This window comes from Manacus candei, unplaced genomic scaffold, assembly GCF_025592945.1.
Source record: "Manacus candei isolate 608988 ecotype Guabito, Panama unplaced genomic scaffold, ASM2559294v1 h1tg000094l, whole genome shotgun sequence".
NCBI lineage: Eukaryota > Metazoa > Chordata > Aves > Passeriformes > Pipridae > Manacus > Manacus candei.
The window spans coordinates 2,924,024-2,941,539 of NW_026138142.1; the positions used below are offsets into that span (position 1 = coordinate 2,924,024).

At 43.4% G+C, this 17,516-nt stretch overlaps 1 protein-coding gene across 1 annotated transcript in view; it reads right to left on the reverse strand.

Moving 5' to 3' along the window:
• OXSR1 (oxidative stress responsive kinase 1) overlaps positions 1-17,516 on the reverse strand; it is a 92,205-nt gene that overhangs the window by 34,471 nt on the left and 40,218 nt on the right. Inside the window, exons 4-5 of the mRNA XM_051768367.1 lie at positions 16,329-16,470; positions 2,096-2,151 (exon numbers count right to left, since the gene is read on the reverse strand). Coding sequence (XP_051624327.1) covers positions 2,096-2,151; positions 16,329-16,470 — 198 coding nt within the window. The remainder of the gene's footprint in view (positions 1-2,095; positions 2,152-16,328; positions 16,471-17,516) is intronic.

Genomic DNA, 17,516 nt, shown 5'->3' on the forward strand with positions numbered 1-17,516 from the left:
CAGGTACAAATTACAGACAAAATAAATCCTCTGGAATTCATACAGTTAAGATCAGTCAATCTTAAAGTTACTTATCAACTAAAAATTATTCAGCAGAAAAAAGCACAAACAGGTACCTGTTAGCAGTGAGACTTAATATAAAAAAAAGCCAAGCCCTGGCACCCTTGTGGAAGAGAAACACAAGCAGCTTTCTCTAGGTTGGCAGAAACACTCAGAATAACAGCTATTTGCAGCCTCTCCCAAAAGAGAATCTAAAGCACAAATCCAAAAAGTTACATCTTGGCCCCATTATGAAAAAAAATCTAGGATTTTATCGTAAAAAGTTTCCTCCTTTGAGCGTTTCAGAAGCCACTCCCTACCTTCCATCAGCTGCCACACAGATTAATTATTTACACCTCATTAGAAATATAACAGCAGGCATTAAGGGCACTGGGAGACTTAAAAAGGAAAACAAAGCAACTTCAGGTTTTAAACAGAAATAGGTGTTATATTCTGTAAAAGGGATTATTGTCCTCTGCAGAGAGGGGAGAGCTACCTATAAAAAACACATTGCAACGTGTTCTGCTTCCTGGTGGATAATCCACAGCTTTCATTCCAAGATGCAAAGCCAGGCATAGATATTCCAAAGGAATAAAAAATGCAGTAGGCATTTCCCCCTGACACAACAGTCACTGCCCTATCCCTTAACCCCCAGCACACTGGCTTGACTCACTGCTGTGCCTGCACCAGCAGGACAGGGAACTAAAGAGACCTTATCACCCACAGATATGTCTCTTCCCAATTAAATATGGGATTGAAAATGCTAAACATTTACAAGGATGTTTGCCAAGATGGCAGGACCAGGCACGAGCTCTGCCCTCCAGCTAGAAGTGGCACAGGGACTGGAAAAGCACTGCGAGATCCACAGAAAGGATGGAGTCCTGAGAGAAAGGACAGCTGGAGAAGAATCGTACTCAGTAGAGGAAAACAGCACCCTGGGAAGAGGAGGAAAAGCAAATATCACAGGCTCTAAATGTACTCTCCAAAAATCTTGTCTTACTTAATAGCCTGCAATACTAATAATCACAAAATCATGGCCTAGTTCAGGTTGGAAGGGACATTTAAATGTCACCTAATCCAACCCCCTGCAGCGAGCAGGGACACTTTCAACCAGAACTGGCTGCTCAGAGCCCCATCCAACCTGGCCTTGAATGTTTCCAAGGATGGGGTGTAATTCTTGGTTTCTGGAAAGAAGAGTGAAGTCTGTAAAAACATGTATGAAAGAAAATATCAGAGGGGGCTGGGGGGGAGGCACACCCCTTTTCCACAGACACACTGTCCACCCACACCAAGGACTGTTTCCAACACACCTGTGTTGCTGCAGCCCATGACAGCCCTGACTACAACACACAACTCCAGGCAGATCTGTATTAGCTAAAGAAACTGCCTTTACAGTTTTCCCTACCCTATTCCTAAGCTTGCATGACTGCTCCCAAGACTTCCAGCTCACTCCAGGTTGGGCTGGGTCAGGGCGGCCAGTTAAATACCTCCTCTGCCACCCAGTTCAACTGGAGCAGACCAGGGAACATCCACATGAGCAGTTTGATCAGCAGCTCTTTCCATAAGACAAAGTTGTAAGGGACCTTTACTATCAGATATACCCATTTCCTTCTGATAAATCAATCCACCTTTGGCACAGTCCTTTGGAAAACCACCTTACACACTGACGATAAATCAGTGAGGTCTGTGCACTCCACTTCCAAGCCTATAAATCTGCTGAGTTAAAAATCTGACTAGCTTATGCCAAGAATTTTATCTGATCTATTGATTCTGAGCACTTGACAGTCAAATGATTTATTTCTGTTTATTGTCATTGTTCCAAATAAGAGTATTTTAAGATAACAAGATGTAGTAAATTCTGGTTCAGTTTCTTGTTTTGGTTTGTGGTTTGTTTATTGTTGGCGTTTTTGGTGTTGTTGGTTTTGTTTGTTTGTTTTAAGAACCGTGGGGCTTTTTGAGGCTAACAATTTCTTGTAAATTTCTCCTTGATCATTAAATAATTTCTTTGGATATGCAGTTATGCCTAAAGTTTACTCAGAGTTACCAGGAAAATTACCTGCAATTTGCACTGAGCCATCTTCTCCAAGAAGAATATTTCCTGCTTTCACATCCCTGCAGAAAGATAAAGCAACAATAAGTGGAAGCCATTAAATATTTCCTTCAACCAACAAAAATACACAAAACAGTTATTATTTCTTACATTTTGTTTCTTGCGTTAGCACCTCCTGCCTCTAATCATGCAGAAATAGTAGGGGCTTAACATCAATTGTAACTTCATAGACAGACAATAAGTAGTATTTGTATGATTTATAGCTAGTAGCATTTCAGGTACTATGTACAGAAAAAAAAATAAAATTACAACTTAGCAGAAGGAACCCTTAAAAATGCAAGGAAAGTGGTCTGTCCCAAGTTTTTAAACTTAGCTAGAAATGTGAAAACAGAGCCTAGCACTGATCTGATCCTCATGCATCCCTTCAGCAGGAGCAACTTCAAGACACGAGTTGATCTCCTGCTGAATGCACCATGTTCTCCCCCCAGCCCCATGTCTTGCTCCTCTCCTGCCCCGGAGGAGTTCACATGCTGCCTTAGGAAATCAGTTTAGCCCCACACACTGGTGAAAATACAGACAAAAGAAAAACCTTTGCTCGTGGTTTAATGAACAGAACCTCAATACCAACGGTCAGGTGAGCAGAGCTGGTACAAGAGAGATGGTGAGAATGGGAAAGTGGGGTCACTCAACTGTCCTGTGAAGCCTCAGCTTTAGTGAAAAAGTCTCCTTGAATTTTTTTTACCAAAGTCAATGAACACACAACAACATCCAGCATGTGCTATGAAAGTTTTGTACTGCCCTCTTCCTAGACAAAAAAAGCTCTAAGCTTTTAGGTTTACAGCAGCACTTCTCCACCTTTGAGGGAATGCTACATTCACTCCAAACACTTTGAAGTTTTCTAGTTTGTTTTCGTGGGCTGCTCCCCCCACCAAGCCAAAAGAAGCACCTTTATAGTTGACATTTGGGTTCACCAGCACTGCTGCTAAACCTGCGCTGCCCAGGAACCCACACAGACCCGGAGCAAAAAGAGGAAAACAACACCAAAATAAGCAAATTTTCCCTCCACTGCCTTTGACAAATATTCCAAATCATTTCACACAGAGAAAAAAGTCAAAAGCTATTTTTTCCCTCCTCCCTTGTGCATCATGAGAACAGAACTGGCTTGATGGTCTGGCCAAAGCGGCCCGGTCAGGCCCTGGAAATCAGCTCCTTCCTGGCTTTGCTCTTCTCAAGAGGAGGCTGGGCCACTGCCAGCTCCAGGCCAGGATAATTTTAAACACATCCTCTCCAGCATTAGCATTTATCACACTCTTCCCAATACCCAGTCTAGGATATTGGCATGGCAAAGCTTTCCCCCAGCATACAGGGGAACAAAACAGACCATAAGACAGTCCCACTGAAGATGAACACCAAACTGCAGCTGACAGCACCTTGACCCTTCAAACAAGTATTCCAAGTCCTGCCAAATGTACACCTCCTGCTAGCAGCTGGATAGATCTATATGGAAACTCTGAAGTTATATGACATGACAGAATTGAGGAGCTGACTTTCCCTCCAAGGAGCATTATTTTGTTCTCTTCCTGCAATTAACGGCTGCAGCAATTGGAGACCAGACAGCATCAGCACCACACTGGATGGAGACTCTTAAAGAGACCAAGGCCCTGAGGGGATTAAATACCCAATTAAGCATGTAGCTATGCTCCCCCCCTTAGCATCCTCTGGCAAAATCCAATACAACTGGAGCTGTAGAGCTAATTGCTGTGAGAGATCCAAACCTGACTGACCCCTGCACTCCCACAAAGTGTTCATAGTCCATAACAGGGAGGAATGGAAAAGCTCCCTGCCAATAGTTAGGCAGATGATGCCTCTGGGATCCAACAGCGTGAGCATGTGGAGACACTGGAGTGAAGTGCCCAAGTCTGCTGCTTCCTAGGTAAGGAACTGGCTCACACGCTGTGAAATGGGCTTGGCACAGGCACAGCCATCTCCAGGAATCCCCCTGTGCACCAGCACTAATTCAGAGGGAACACAGGGTGCTCAGGAAACTCTCCAATCCTACTGGAAATGTTTATCCACATCTGATTCTCCTGCAAGAGCCAGGATGCACAAGGCCCTTTCAGAGCTGCCTGCCAGTTCCAGGTTACAGGGAAAGGAATAGGAGGCACTGAGGTTGCCTGCTGAAGTTATAATTTCTCTTACTGGAGCAAGAGTAATTTCCTCTTCCATCTGTACTCCAGGGCAGCCCAGGATGCTGGAGCATTTCCCCAGTAAGCTGGGCCTTTCCAAACCTCCCCTCTGGCACAACAGCATGTGTGGCTCACTCAGCCCCCGGAGCAGACCATACTCAGCTGTGAAGGAAGTGCCAGGGAAGTTTTTAAGCAAAACTAAGGATGTGGCAAAAAAAAAAAAAATCAATCAGGCTTCACTGGTGTAGCAACAGTGGCCAGAAAACAGGACACATTCAATACCACCAAACCATCCCACCACAACAGAGTAAGCTGGACAGGCTTAGAATGCAAAAAGTAGTGAAACAAGCACTCAGATTGAATCCCATAAGAAAAAAGAGCCAAAGTACTCCAGTCCCTTAACCTCCCCCACCAATGCAGAGGCTTGTTTTCTTTTTAACTTCAGCTTGGATTAATTAAAATTTATATATTTTCTTGTTGAAAACAAAAGTTGGTAAATACGATGCTTAAAGTTGGTTCAAGAAATTAAAACAAGTCATTGCCACAATTCCAAATCCAAGAGGCCGAAACTGCCACTGCCAAATACCCAAGTCAAGCTGCAGAATTATATCACCCCTTCATGTGGCATTTCCTCACAGTGACCAGCCCTCTGGAAAGGCCATTACTCACCCCAGCCTGGTGCACTCCACCCTGGAGCAGCAAAACTGATGGGGCACCTAGATGTTTGGGGACACCAACTCCATTTTGGAGTTACTGTACCATAGAGGCAACTTCCAGCTTTCCCATTCCTCACCCCAGCCTATACATAACACCATAACACTGGGAGAGCACAAATCCCTTTCCTTAGCATATACTGGTGCACTGGCAGTGTCTTCAAAGTAGGTTCTCCTCTAAAATCATTTTTAAGATTAATTAATTGCATTTAAAGCAACGGGGCAGGGAAGAGAGGGTAAGTGCTTTCCTGTTTATTCTCCTCAGGAGATGCTTATAAACTCACACACTGAATGGCGAGAAGTTTGTTACTCCAGGATATAGTTATTGCCAAGTATAACAATTTGAAGGTACTTCCTATTAATGTGGTAATGGCCATATCCTGGGCTGATACACTGGGAATAAATGGTGTGCCTCTGGCACAATTACTACACTGGAAACAGGAAGCAGCTTTAGGCTTTAGCATAAACAGTAATTATACCAAGTTTTAAATGAAGTTACAGAAGGATGTAAACTTTCTTGTTGGTAGCTTAACAAATGCTACAGTAGTTCCAGACATTCTCGCTCTGTAGCTGTCACATTCCCTTCTTCTAAAGCCTTCAGAAGCCCTTCCACAAAATAACAATTATGTTTTTATTTACCTTGTACTTCACAACCTGAGTGGGAAGAGGGGTTTGGACTTGCTCCAGTGCAAAGCTGGATTCTCCACATCAGCCTTGAGAGGTTTCGCAGCAGGGCAGAAATCCCTCCTCATCTGCATCCCAAACTGGTTTAGCTTCCCACTAATGTACCAGTTACATCACATTAATGCCTTCAGGGTGGGGCTGGGCCACAGGCATCATGTGCTGTACAACCAAATCTGACCCCGACAACAAAATTACAACCACACTTCCAGCTACAGGAGGCTTGGGAGCACAGGAAGACAATGAGATGATGGTCCCCAGTTTTGAGTGCTGTGTTCCCACATCCTCCACAAATTACTTTTTAGCAGGGCGGGGGGGGAACTACAGGAACTGTATCCTGATGGCTTGTTCCCACTATAAAAAGCCTACATAAGTACTTGAAATTCTGCTTAATGATCAGATCTGCCCTCACCCATAGCCCTCAATCCTTGGCACCAACATACAGTGCTTGCTAAGGATGCTTTAAGGCCACTGCAGCCACAATACAAGGGACCTGAGCAAAGAGTGGCATTCCAGGAGCTCTGCAGGCCAGCACTGGGAAGAAAATTATCCAGGAAAGAGGAAAGAGAGATAAGCCCTGTTTACTCTGCCTATGCTTCCAGCCTGCTGGCATGTGCCTTTAGGATGCAAAGCTGGATGTCAGCACAGCCGTGAGTCATCTGCCCATTAGATGCAATTTACATCAACTGCAACAATAAAATTTCATGGACTGAGCTCCACAGTGCATAATTTGGCATGAGGAAGGAGTGGTTGGTCCTGCCAAGTTTCATTTAAAAAAAGAGAAGGTGCAAGATGCAACAATTACTATTTTCTGTTAATAGTAATGAAGAACTCAAAATATTTATGCTGAATGCAACCAATTGCTGGAGCTGATGTTGTTCTGAGTCATGCAGAAAATGCTCCCTGGACAATATCTCTACATACAGTTAAATATGAAGCAATTTGTGACATTATACACCAAATGAGCACTATACTCTCTCTACCATGAAACATTCCCTTCCCTTCAATGATACGCTGTTACCTGTGTCACCTCTTCCCTTTGCCTTATAAGCCAAGATATAAAAAGCTGGTGACATGCAAGTGCTTTACCATTTAGAGCTGCCAAATGTAAACTAGGCTTGGAGTGTGCAGGCAGATCAGTATTTTTACACCCTCAAATGTCAGTAAGTTCAGTACAACACAGGAGAAGGCATTCAAGACAACGCTGGAAGTGCTGTACACATTAACATGTCCCTGCTCCTGCTCAGGAAAGCTGTGTGCACTAATATTTTCCTGTGACAGAGTTGAGCTTTAAGTCCCAAACTCTTGGGTGAGGTGCAATTGCTGTCTATTACTGTGCTGTACTTAACTGCAGAGCCGGCCTCAGGAACATCTCCCAAAGCTTGAAGGTTTTCCAATGGCAGAGAGCTGGCAGAGCAGCTTCCATACTCCTCTCCAGCCTCCCTGCTGAGCCAGGCATAAGCAGAGGGAGGAGAGGGCCAAGTCCACAGCTTGCTTCATCCCTGCTCATCCACAGCCCTCTCAGCAGGCCCTCGTGGCCACTGGCAGCCGGGCCCCGCGGCAGCAGCCAGGCTGCCATAAATTACAGCGGGGGACCGGCCCAGGGACACGCTTTACTGCTCAGGATCAGGGAAGCACAGTGACTGCCGCTTCCCTCCTCTCCGAGCTGCTCTGTCAGCTGCTGAGCTGTGCTCAAAGACCAGGGCCTCGGTGCAGGAACTCAATGCCAGCAGCACAAGGCAACTCATGATTTACCCGAGGGCTCAAATGAGACAGGTATTTTTAAAGGCACAACTTCATGGGGGCTACAAAGGTAGGAACACTTAAAAGCTTTTTTAACTGTCATTTTAACGGCTGGAGAAAGTTAGATGAATAATCCAATGTAACCAGGAATTAAAAAGGTTCTTTTTGTGCTTTTAAGCAGAGTGAAGCAAGGCTTTGGCAGGTAGAAGTTACTGTTTGCAAAGCCACAGTCTGTCACAGTCATGTGTAGACAAAGCCCAATGGAAAGGACTGTCAGCATCCATCAAAATGAGCTGTAAGAGTGCATCAAGTACTTGTTTTCTCTGTGCCCTACCCTTAAGATCCAGGCAGATCACTCTGAGTGTAATGAAGAGACCTCTTGGGAGAGATAACTCCATCCTGTCTCTTGGCATAGGCAAATAGAAACCCCAGTGAGGGCTATATGAGAAATTAATCTCCCATTGCACTTTATTGTAGCTAAATCATAAAACACCTTTCAAGAGGCTGCATGATACACTTTCTCGGTACAAACCCTCTTGATTTTTTGCCCTCCAATGTTGCTTTAAGTAGAGGGTTTGGGGCCAAAGAAACCACAACGTGAATTGGATTTCTTTTAGGTTAAGCCACTGTGTCAGCTCAGACAAGGGACGACTCACTAAGGAAAGCTGCAGGAGATCTGCCTGAAATATACTGTCATCCTCCTTGACTGAACAGCTCCAGGAGCTGGGAAGATGCTGAGGCAGTACAGAAAGAGTTGCAGACCTTGGGCTAACCCAGTGTGAGTCTCTGTTATGAAGTGTCACATCCCTCTCTGTGTCCCTGTCTGTCACTGTTATCGCAGCGTCTGCAACTTCCCTTTATCTCGGCAAATTACGCCCAACTTACACTTTTCACTCCTGTGCCAACTCTGCCTTTGATGTTTTCGCACTCTCTTTAATTCCTTCTCTTCCCACGTGGTTACAGCCTAACAAGGGTTAAAGGGTGGTGCAGTTCAAGGACAGATCCTGTCTGCCTTGGACTCCACCACCCATCCATCACCAAGCCAGCCCAGCATCAGTGCTCAAGTAACTTCACCCACACATCACTGTGGGGAAGTTGCTCCAGGTGATCCAAAACCTTAAAAAACAGTTTTCAGACAGATCAGCTCCTTAAGACAGAAAATAAAGTGCTACAAACACTGGATTTAGCCCTACCTCCCAACATGGAGATGATCTAATCACACCAACCTTCACAGCCCCACTTCTTCCTCCAGCAAAAGACTCTGTTGTTTCACACATTCACCCCAAAGCATGTCACTGCTGTAACAGCAGCTCATGACAAGGAGGATTTGCCAATCAACCAGGGCTTCTGACACCCTTCAGCAGTCAATGCAAGAGAGAAGCTATATCTCTAACTTCACACACCGCTTTTAAAGTTTCCCCGAGTCTGTCAGAACTTCAGGGTTTTTTCTCTTGTATAAGGAAAGGACCCTGCCCAGCAGGTTTTAAAATCAAGTTTTCATACCGCTGAACAGCAGCTAAAAATGTATCAGTATTTCTTCCACAAATTCATCTCTTTAGCCCTTCCATTTCCTGATCCTACTTCCTAAGGACTGCAGTGGGGACAAGGCACAAAGACCCTTTAACAGCTGCAGCATGAAAAGCAACACACACATCGCAAGCTGTGGAGTCACAAGGTCTGTTCCTACCCCTGGAGGCCCAGATATTTTTGGGACACCTTGGCTTAGTCAGTGGTAACAGAGGAAAACAGTCAAGTTCTAACGTGGTCTTGTTTCAATATTTCATGTCAAATGATTTAACGTGCAAAGAGGCAGGTTTGCTCCGCGTGGCAGTACCAGTGATGCACGTCACCATGCTGCAGTATCTCCTGCATGTTATAACATGTTCCTAGTGTCCTCAGAAACAGGAATTTCCCAGAAATTACCACATGTAGATCACCCCAGTTTGAGTACAAGATGCATCAGGTAGCAGAAGAAATGAGAATATCAAGTGATTCGCATGTCCCCCTGCCACAATGGAAAGAGGAAAGGTCATTCCAGTAAAGACAGAACCAATCTGGATCAAATAAGGCCCAAAAAATGTACATAGGGTGGTTTAAAAAGGTCTTAATTTCCAAAAGGCAAAAAGCACCCCTCTTCTGGAGAAGCAGTATGTATATCTATACACACACAAGGTCCAAGGCATTCCCCTATGCAGCCAAGAGCTGTCCCTATCTACACAGCCACCCACAGCTCCTGCTCAGCCATGTCTGCAACGTGACACAGGAGGAGAAATTCGAGACACCCAGAGCCCTGACAGCTCAACTTCCTCCTCCAAAATCTAGGAAACAACAGTTTTAAGCATGACCAGCATAGGAAGAAGAAAGATCTCCATATTTCATCCAGTAATTCCTATAAAATGGAGAAAGCAGTTATAAAATTGGGTATGTATACAATGGAAACAGTGCTCTCTCAGGTACCAGTCTCACTTGGTGATGCTTTCCAGGCTACCACTAAGTGATAGATTTCTCTGTGGCAGTTCCCTATTTGTTGTCCTAAATGTGTGTAGGTTTTGTCTCATTTTTTTTTTTAAAGTATTAACTTTACTTTTTAATATCAAAGTTTTATTAGAACTCTACTAGGCAGGATATAATTTGATTTAGTAAACATACAAAAATAACTTCTGATGTAACCTTACAAAATTTTCAAGAGCTTAATACGTTACCACACAAATTTAGCAAGTGACCCTTTTTTCTCATGCTTTAGCAGAAGACATGAAGTGGTCTGAATAAATGCTTAAGGTATCTCCAAAAATGTAGCTTTTAGGACCTGTAAAGGCCAGAAAATCTGCTGCATCACAATAGGGGACAATACCCAAAGCCCCCTTTTTGAAGGGAGTTATTTACTCCATATATCACAGTGGAAAAGATGAACATGATTATTTAAACAGTCACTCTGCTGCTGGGTAGATGCTGCAAGAGCCTATACCAGGCAATATCATCCCAGTAATCTACACCAGATAAATGCAGTGACATGAGACAGATGTCACACAAACACTGCTGTACACAGGTGTGAATGGCACTTGGTTTCTGCAGAGTAGAAAGCTAAAAGAATCTGTTACATTTTCACCTGATACATTTAATGCTGCAGACAGCAGATGACTATTCTTCCTGGAAACACATCAAATTCAAATGCTCCTGACAATTCAAGAACTGCTGGAAACTACATTAGTTGAGTGTGCAACTCATTCATGGATCACTGATCAAAACCTGTCACTGCTTTTGGAGATCACCCCAACCTCTATCTCCTGCTTTTCATGGTACTCTTCCCACTTCACATCTCCATGCAGCAGAGGGAAAAACCTAAAAACTTCCCCTCCTTCTAATGTGATGCACAGGAGTTCTACCAAAAGTAGGTTTTCCCCTGGACTACACCGAAGTTACTTTGAGTAAGTGCAGGAAATTGAGTGACAAAGTTCAGAGGCAGCACCTGGGTCTGAGGAGAAAACATGGGGGCAAACACCTGATTGCAACAGCCACACCTCCAGACATCCCCCTGCAAACACACAGAGTCCCCTGGAGCTGCTGCAGGGCCCCCAGCACCCCTGTGATCTGAGCAGCAACAATATTTACCAGCAGAGGTTTAAATCCCAGGTTTTTAGGCTTCAGAGCAGAGACTGTTCTTTATCCACTTTGAGGAAAACTGTCTCCACAGGAGTTATTGTTTCTGGCTGTCTGCAGATTTGGGATTTACATCTGGTTCGTATTTCCTCTCCGCAATCACAGTGGGGTATTTTTTGGTTTTGTTTTTTCTTTTTTTTTGAACAATGAATTTCTGGATGATGCAGTGGAAGAAACAACCACCAGGAGAACATGTTGGTTTGCCAAACCACCACAATACACCCCCATCTGACTATACAGAGAGTAGGATTTGGTGATCCTTGTGCCCTTCACACTGCGCAGAGCAAGGTGTTTGTTGGGGGAACAAATCACCCAGTACAACCCAGAGCTGCATCTTGTCCTCCTTCCCACTGAAACAGCCAAGAGTAACATTTCTGTGACTACTGAACTATTTACAAATTAAAGCTCTAAAATTTATATTAACTACTACCTCTAGGAGTTATTTCTAGCCCTACCATACTATAAAAGAAGAGCCCAAAGCACACATCTCTGAATAAGAAAATTCCACTTCCCACAGCTGAGCAATAGCCAACTTTCAAATTACCAGTGTCCTGACTTAAAATCAAACTGGCAATTAGAGGTGGAAAGGCTCCACCCGTTATCCATTCCTCCCCTACCAAACTTCACTTCCAAAACGCACTCCCCAAAGTAAGATTACAGCACTGTGGAGAGAAGGGCTTGTAGTTCTCCCACATTATTGCTACAGAAACAAAAAAGTACAGTATTTCAGTCATCAAAATAATCAGAGGCATACTGGAATCCAGTTTAACCACAAGACCTGCCAGCACAGCTATCAATGCATTAATCAGCTACATGAAAATTAAGCTTGAATCCTGGACAGCCAAGCTGTGCCGAAATATATCCATCAGCTTCTTCATCTTAAATACAAAACCCGCTATTGGAGCAGCACTCTTGCAAAAGCCCACACACAAGTCTTGGTGATGTGCTCACTTCCTTTTTTCAGAAGTTATTTACTCTTAATATAGGTAAAGAGGCAAAAAATTAAACTTTGATCCTCTGTCAGAACCATCCTAAGGTCCAAAAAATAAGTGAATATAGTCGGCATAGAAGCACAGCAAGAATACTCTTTCCAGAGTCTCCTTTAAAGCAACATTCAAACAGCTGCCCCAGTACCCTGCTGCCCACACTCTTGATTTTCAAAAGACACCAAAAAACCCCAAAACATTCAGTAGGGCAGCATAGGCTGATCTAACTCAGCAGATCAAATGTGCTTCTGCACCTCTCACCCTGTAAGAAGCAGAGCAGCCAACAAAGTAATAGCTGGACTGCTGCCATGCCAATATTTCGAGTGCATGCAATCCTAAACCACTTTCCAGGCTTTTCTGTATTTACAAAAAAAGCAAGCAAGTATCACATTTATTGTGCTGCAATAAGAGAATCTGGTTATATTTGAGCAGCGTATCATTTCACCTGGACTAACTAAAATATTCAGTTACACAACAGCTAATCATGAACAGAAGATAAGCTCTGAGATAAAAATAGGGAGAAAGACAGAGAGACCTTGTAACAGTTAATCAGCATGATTCATTTGTCAGACTGCCATACGGAGCACCACCTGAAAAAGCCTTGAACTTCCCTCCAATAAATCTTTTTAAGCAATAAAACCTCTTGGGTTGGTTTTACTTTAGTTTTATTTCTAAGTCATTCATCAAACTCCTGCTAATCCCCAAATACACAGAGGAATCAGAGTCCAAATGGGGAAGAGGTACAACATACCCTGAGTGTCACCCAGACAAGATTAGCCCGGCAGCGACCCCTCACAGCACGTCAGTCTTGCTCAACTTCCATAAAAAAAAAAAGTGCCTGAGCACATTCCTGCAGGACAGCTTCATCCAAAGGCTTCCGAGTCTGGCCCTCCGTCCTCAGCACACTGGCTGGTGCCCAGGTACTTAACTCACTCAGCATGAGCCGGATCACTGGGATTTCAAATCCGCATTGGGATCACTGTGCTACGCAGGAAGCCACAATGGGGACAGCAGCAGCAGCTGGCACAGGAGAGATGGTCAGGGATGGGCACATGGCAGGGAAGGCAGGGAGCTGCTAACTCTGCAATACGGAGGCAGTGGTGATTTTGGAGAGAGATGGGCATCATTTGTAATCGTCACCTCGGTATAGAGTGTTTCATGAAAATAAAACTGATTTTGCCTTCTCCTTTGTCTTTCCCATAAGGCCTCAAGACACTTACCAACAGCCTTTGGAAGATGAAAGCAAAAAAAACATCACTTTGGGCAAATGTGGGAAACTTCAGCATTTGTTGCTGAACAATGGTGCCTATTCAAGTCTCGGACTTGCTCTGGCTGTTAATTAGGAAAGTAAACAAAAAAAAGAATTATAATTTTAAGCCTTCACTAGATATTTGGCTTTCTAATCTCCTCTAGAGAATACTGTCAAACTCCTCTCCTGTCCAAAGCAGGGATTTACACTTCCACGCCAACCCAGTTCCCCAAACCTTAATTGGAAGTGGCACTAAGTTCAAGGCGGACTTATGCAGAGTAAGATTCAGCAGCAGAATTTCATTAAGCCAGTTTTTCACGTGTTAACTTCATTTACCCATTTAAGATGATGAATAATTCAGAAGTATGAAGCAGCTCTGCTGTCAGACATATGTTCTCTGATCTCACCAATGATTTATGGCCCCACTTCAGGTCAGCAGCGCCCACAAAATCACATTTGGGTCCTGATATTCATCCTCTGGGCTTTGCCACCAGCCTGGCTGTCCATCTTTAGATGAGCTAATTACAGTCACTCACTCATACTACGTCTCTAATTTTATCAAGTTGTTTTCTCCTAGGTGTAATATGAACAGAGATAGGATATTTAGTGCAACCAGCTGAACACTTTGCTCTGCTGGACGGCTGCTTGCTTCGGGTTGGATCTTCCGAGTCTGGTCAAAGCCCTTCCATTTTGATCCTTCACAGCTGATCTTGCCCTGGCCTCAAGTTCACCCCAAGCACAGCTGCCCCACACTGCAGACACGATACAGTTCAGCCATCACCTGATGTGGTTTCCTTTGGAGCCAGATACTTTAAGCTGACCCAGGGGACTGAAGTTTAGTTATTTTAAACACTTCCTCTCAGAGCATCTCTGGCACGGCTTTAAGATTTCCACCTGCCTTTCCCATCAGGCATGACCAATATTGTGACCCTGGCGTTAAGCAAAACGAGAAAACCATACAGATATTCCTATGGATGAGGAAAGGTCCCATTTGCACCACATCTTTAAACTGTGTTTTTCTCAGCAGCACACACACATCTGGATAAAACGGAACACAGCAGGATGAATTCCATTAAGGAAACATGTTTCATCCCTCAAAGGCATGTCAGTTTGCTTTCTGCCAACACTTAAAACCCATCCTTTGCATCACAGGCAGGAAACATCACAACTTTCCTTGTGTATCCCACTTCTCCAAATTCCCCAGACCACTGTGCCCAACACAATGAGGTAATCCAAACACTTTTCCATGATAAAATACTACACAATTGTTGGAGCAGCCCCAAAATACAGGGATGCGACACATGCAAAGCAGCTGATGCACAACCACAACCTTGAGCTGCATCAATGACACAGCTCTGATTTCTTTGCTGAAGTTCCCTAAATATGGGCAAAATGCTTCAACCAGCAAGATGAGAATGGTCACAGCAGGTTTGGTCCAGTTCAATTCCAAATGATTCAATGTGAATCACATTTTCTTCAGACCAAGCAGTTTAAACTTTGTGAACATGGTATTTTTGCTGAGAGCAGTAAAAAAACCTCACCCCACACACATGAATATATTCTCTCTAATCTTTACCACATTTACTAGCTTTGCTCTTCCAATCCAGCCAGCCAAATGGAGAACCACCACTCTTTCAGTACAGAAAACATTATGTGATACCTTCAGAAAAACTGAAATTTAACAGGTTACTGCTGCTTTAACATATATATTTCAGTACCACCAGACCAGAAGATGAACTAAATCAGCCAAGCAAACCAACTGCAAGTCACAGATGAACATGGTTCTATTAATTACTTCTGGCACAGTGAAAAGTTACCAAGTACTTGGCAGGTAAGTTGGTTTATCACTTTTCTCTGAATTCCCAGAGCTGCTTGAAGTATTACCTCTAAAAAATGAAGTTAAGCAACCAGCTAGGAAATCAAAACTGTCTTCAGTGAAGACAACGGTTCTTGTTGAAGGATTTTAATGGAGACTGGAAAATGAAATTTGACACTTCTTTCAGGGGAAAAAACTCCACCTCAATTAGTTCCATTTTTTTTCTTTTTCAACCCAAAATAAACCTACAAAAGCCAGTCAGTTTGATTATAAATATGAAATAAATACTTACTGGATTTTCTAAATAAATAGAATTTTGGCAAAAAGTAACCTCTTCTTGTGCAGCTATAAGAGGACAGAAACTTACTCCAGCACAGCAGCAGCAGCAATGCTTGTAATGGCATTGTCCCAGAAGACAGCCAAGCTCACAAAATTCCCAAGAAAGAAGAGGCTGTTCCAGCAGCTGTGGCTGGGATAGTGAATATTACCCAGAAGCAGTATATTCTATTTTCAGCACATATTTAGGATTGAAAATCTCAGTCTTTTTAATGCAGAACAGACTGACTTAGCATCTTCTCTTACTGAACTACACCACACCTTGACACCAGGGGAGAGGAAAATATGATTTAAAAGTAACTCTCAAACAAGAGAGCAGCACAGAAACCCTCATGTTTCAGTGATCTGTCAAATCACAGGCCATTAGTTAACTGGGCTTTGCCTACAGAAGTTGTTTTTCCATTAATTTTGTTTTCATTTTCTTTTTTTAATGAAATCACTCAAATTCAAATTTCATTATGTTGATCTTGCAGTTAACCTTAAAAAGAAAAATCAGGGCTTGAAGGGCTCCTTATTAAATTGCTCAACACTGCTTATGCAGTGCTCTTGCTGATTTGTAGCTCAGCAAGAAACAAAACCAGTTGAAGTTTTCCAGCTCCAACAACTATACTTTGCAGCTGGCTGCTGACATTTGGAAAGAGATTCTGTGTCAGAACTTTCAATATCCCAAAGTTTACCCAAATTTGGCCTAGTCATAGTACACAGATGTAGTCTGTAGACTACAGACATTTGAATTCTGCACTTTGATTAAGCTCCCACCTTTACTTTCCTCTCTTCATGCCCTCACGGTGAGTTGTGGGATGAGACTGTGTGTGCTCAGCTACTCTGTTTCAAGAACATTTTATGACATAGGTGAGAAAAATGTAAAATACCTGTGGATTTGCCCATTTTTATGCAGGTAGTCCAGTCCCTCCAGCACCTCCTTAAGGATTGTGGCTATACAGGGTTCATCCAGGACACCAGTCTTGTGTTCTCCTTTGGCCACGATGTGCTTGATAATATCCAAAACAGAGCCTAGAGAAGAGAGTTAAACACCTTAGTTCAAACTAGAAGTATTTATTCACAGTTAAGTGTAGTTTATAATCATTTAATATACAAGTCCAAGGAATTCAGGATCAAACTCAGTAGCTGAAGTCTTTGCTGCAGGAAAGCAGAGGCAACAATGCACACCTGGGTGCAGATCCTCAAGGTAGGCTACAAAACCCCTGTGATCACAAGTAACTGAGAAGTTATTTGAACAAGCCAAAATGTGGCATGTACATACACAAGACTCTTGGAAGGTTTTTAAGTAGATCCTGATGCTACAGCTGGTTTAGTGCTGAGCACTGGAGAAGCTGGAGCGGGGAAATGGAAAAAGCAGGGGGCTGCCAGGACTCACAAGCCGAAGGCAACAAGCTTGATAAAATTAAACTCTCAGCTCCTACAAATCCTAGGCAGAGAAATAGCATGAAAAATCTAACCTGTTAAAGGGCTGACACCACCCTAAGAGGAAAAAAGTGGAAATCATTAAATAGAGAACAAATGAGGCTGAATTCTGACAATAAGTGACTTCTTTACTGTGCACTAAACTGGACTGTCTTAGATCCTTCCCTAGAAGCATCATGTTTAGTCTCTCTCCCAAGCATGGTGTGAATGACATCATCTTCCATGACAAACCACACTTTACAGAACAAACCACCTCTTTGAATTGCACCCAGGAATAAGCAGAACCAACGACTCGTTACATGCCTCTTGTGCAAGGTCCTGTTTTCATGATACACTGGGTACTGTACTCTTTGTATTTGCATCTGGACTGAAGACAGTCTTCTCAGAACTTTTTATTGCTCCAGTGTGGGATGTCTAAGCCTCTGCTGTTTAGCCCCTTCAAACTTGGGTTTCTATGGTTTAATGACTGAATAGGGACTAGCAGGATTTTTACTGCTATGGGCACAAAGCAATGGCAGAGGTACTGGGAAGTTCTTAAAGAATGAGAAAAGCAGGCACAACTACACAGCACAAATTCCAGCTTTGCTTGTCTTTGAACAGGGAGCTTACAGGGAAAGAACATCCCGGTACGAACT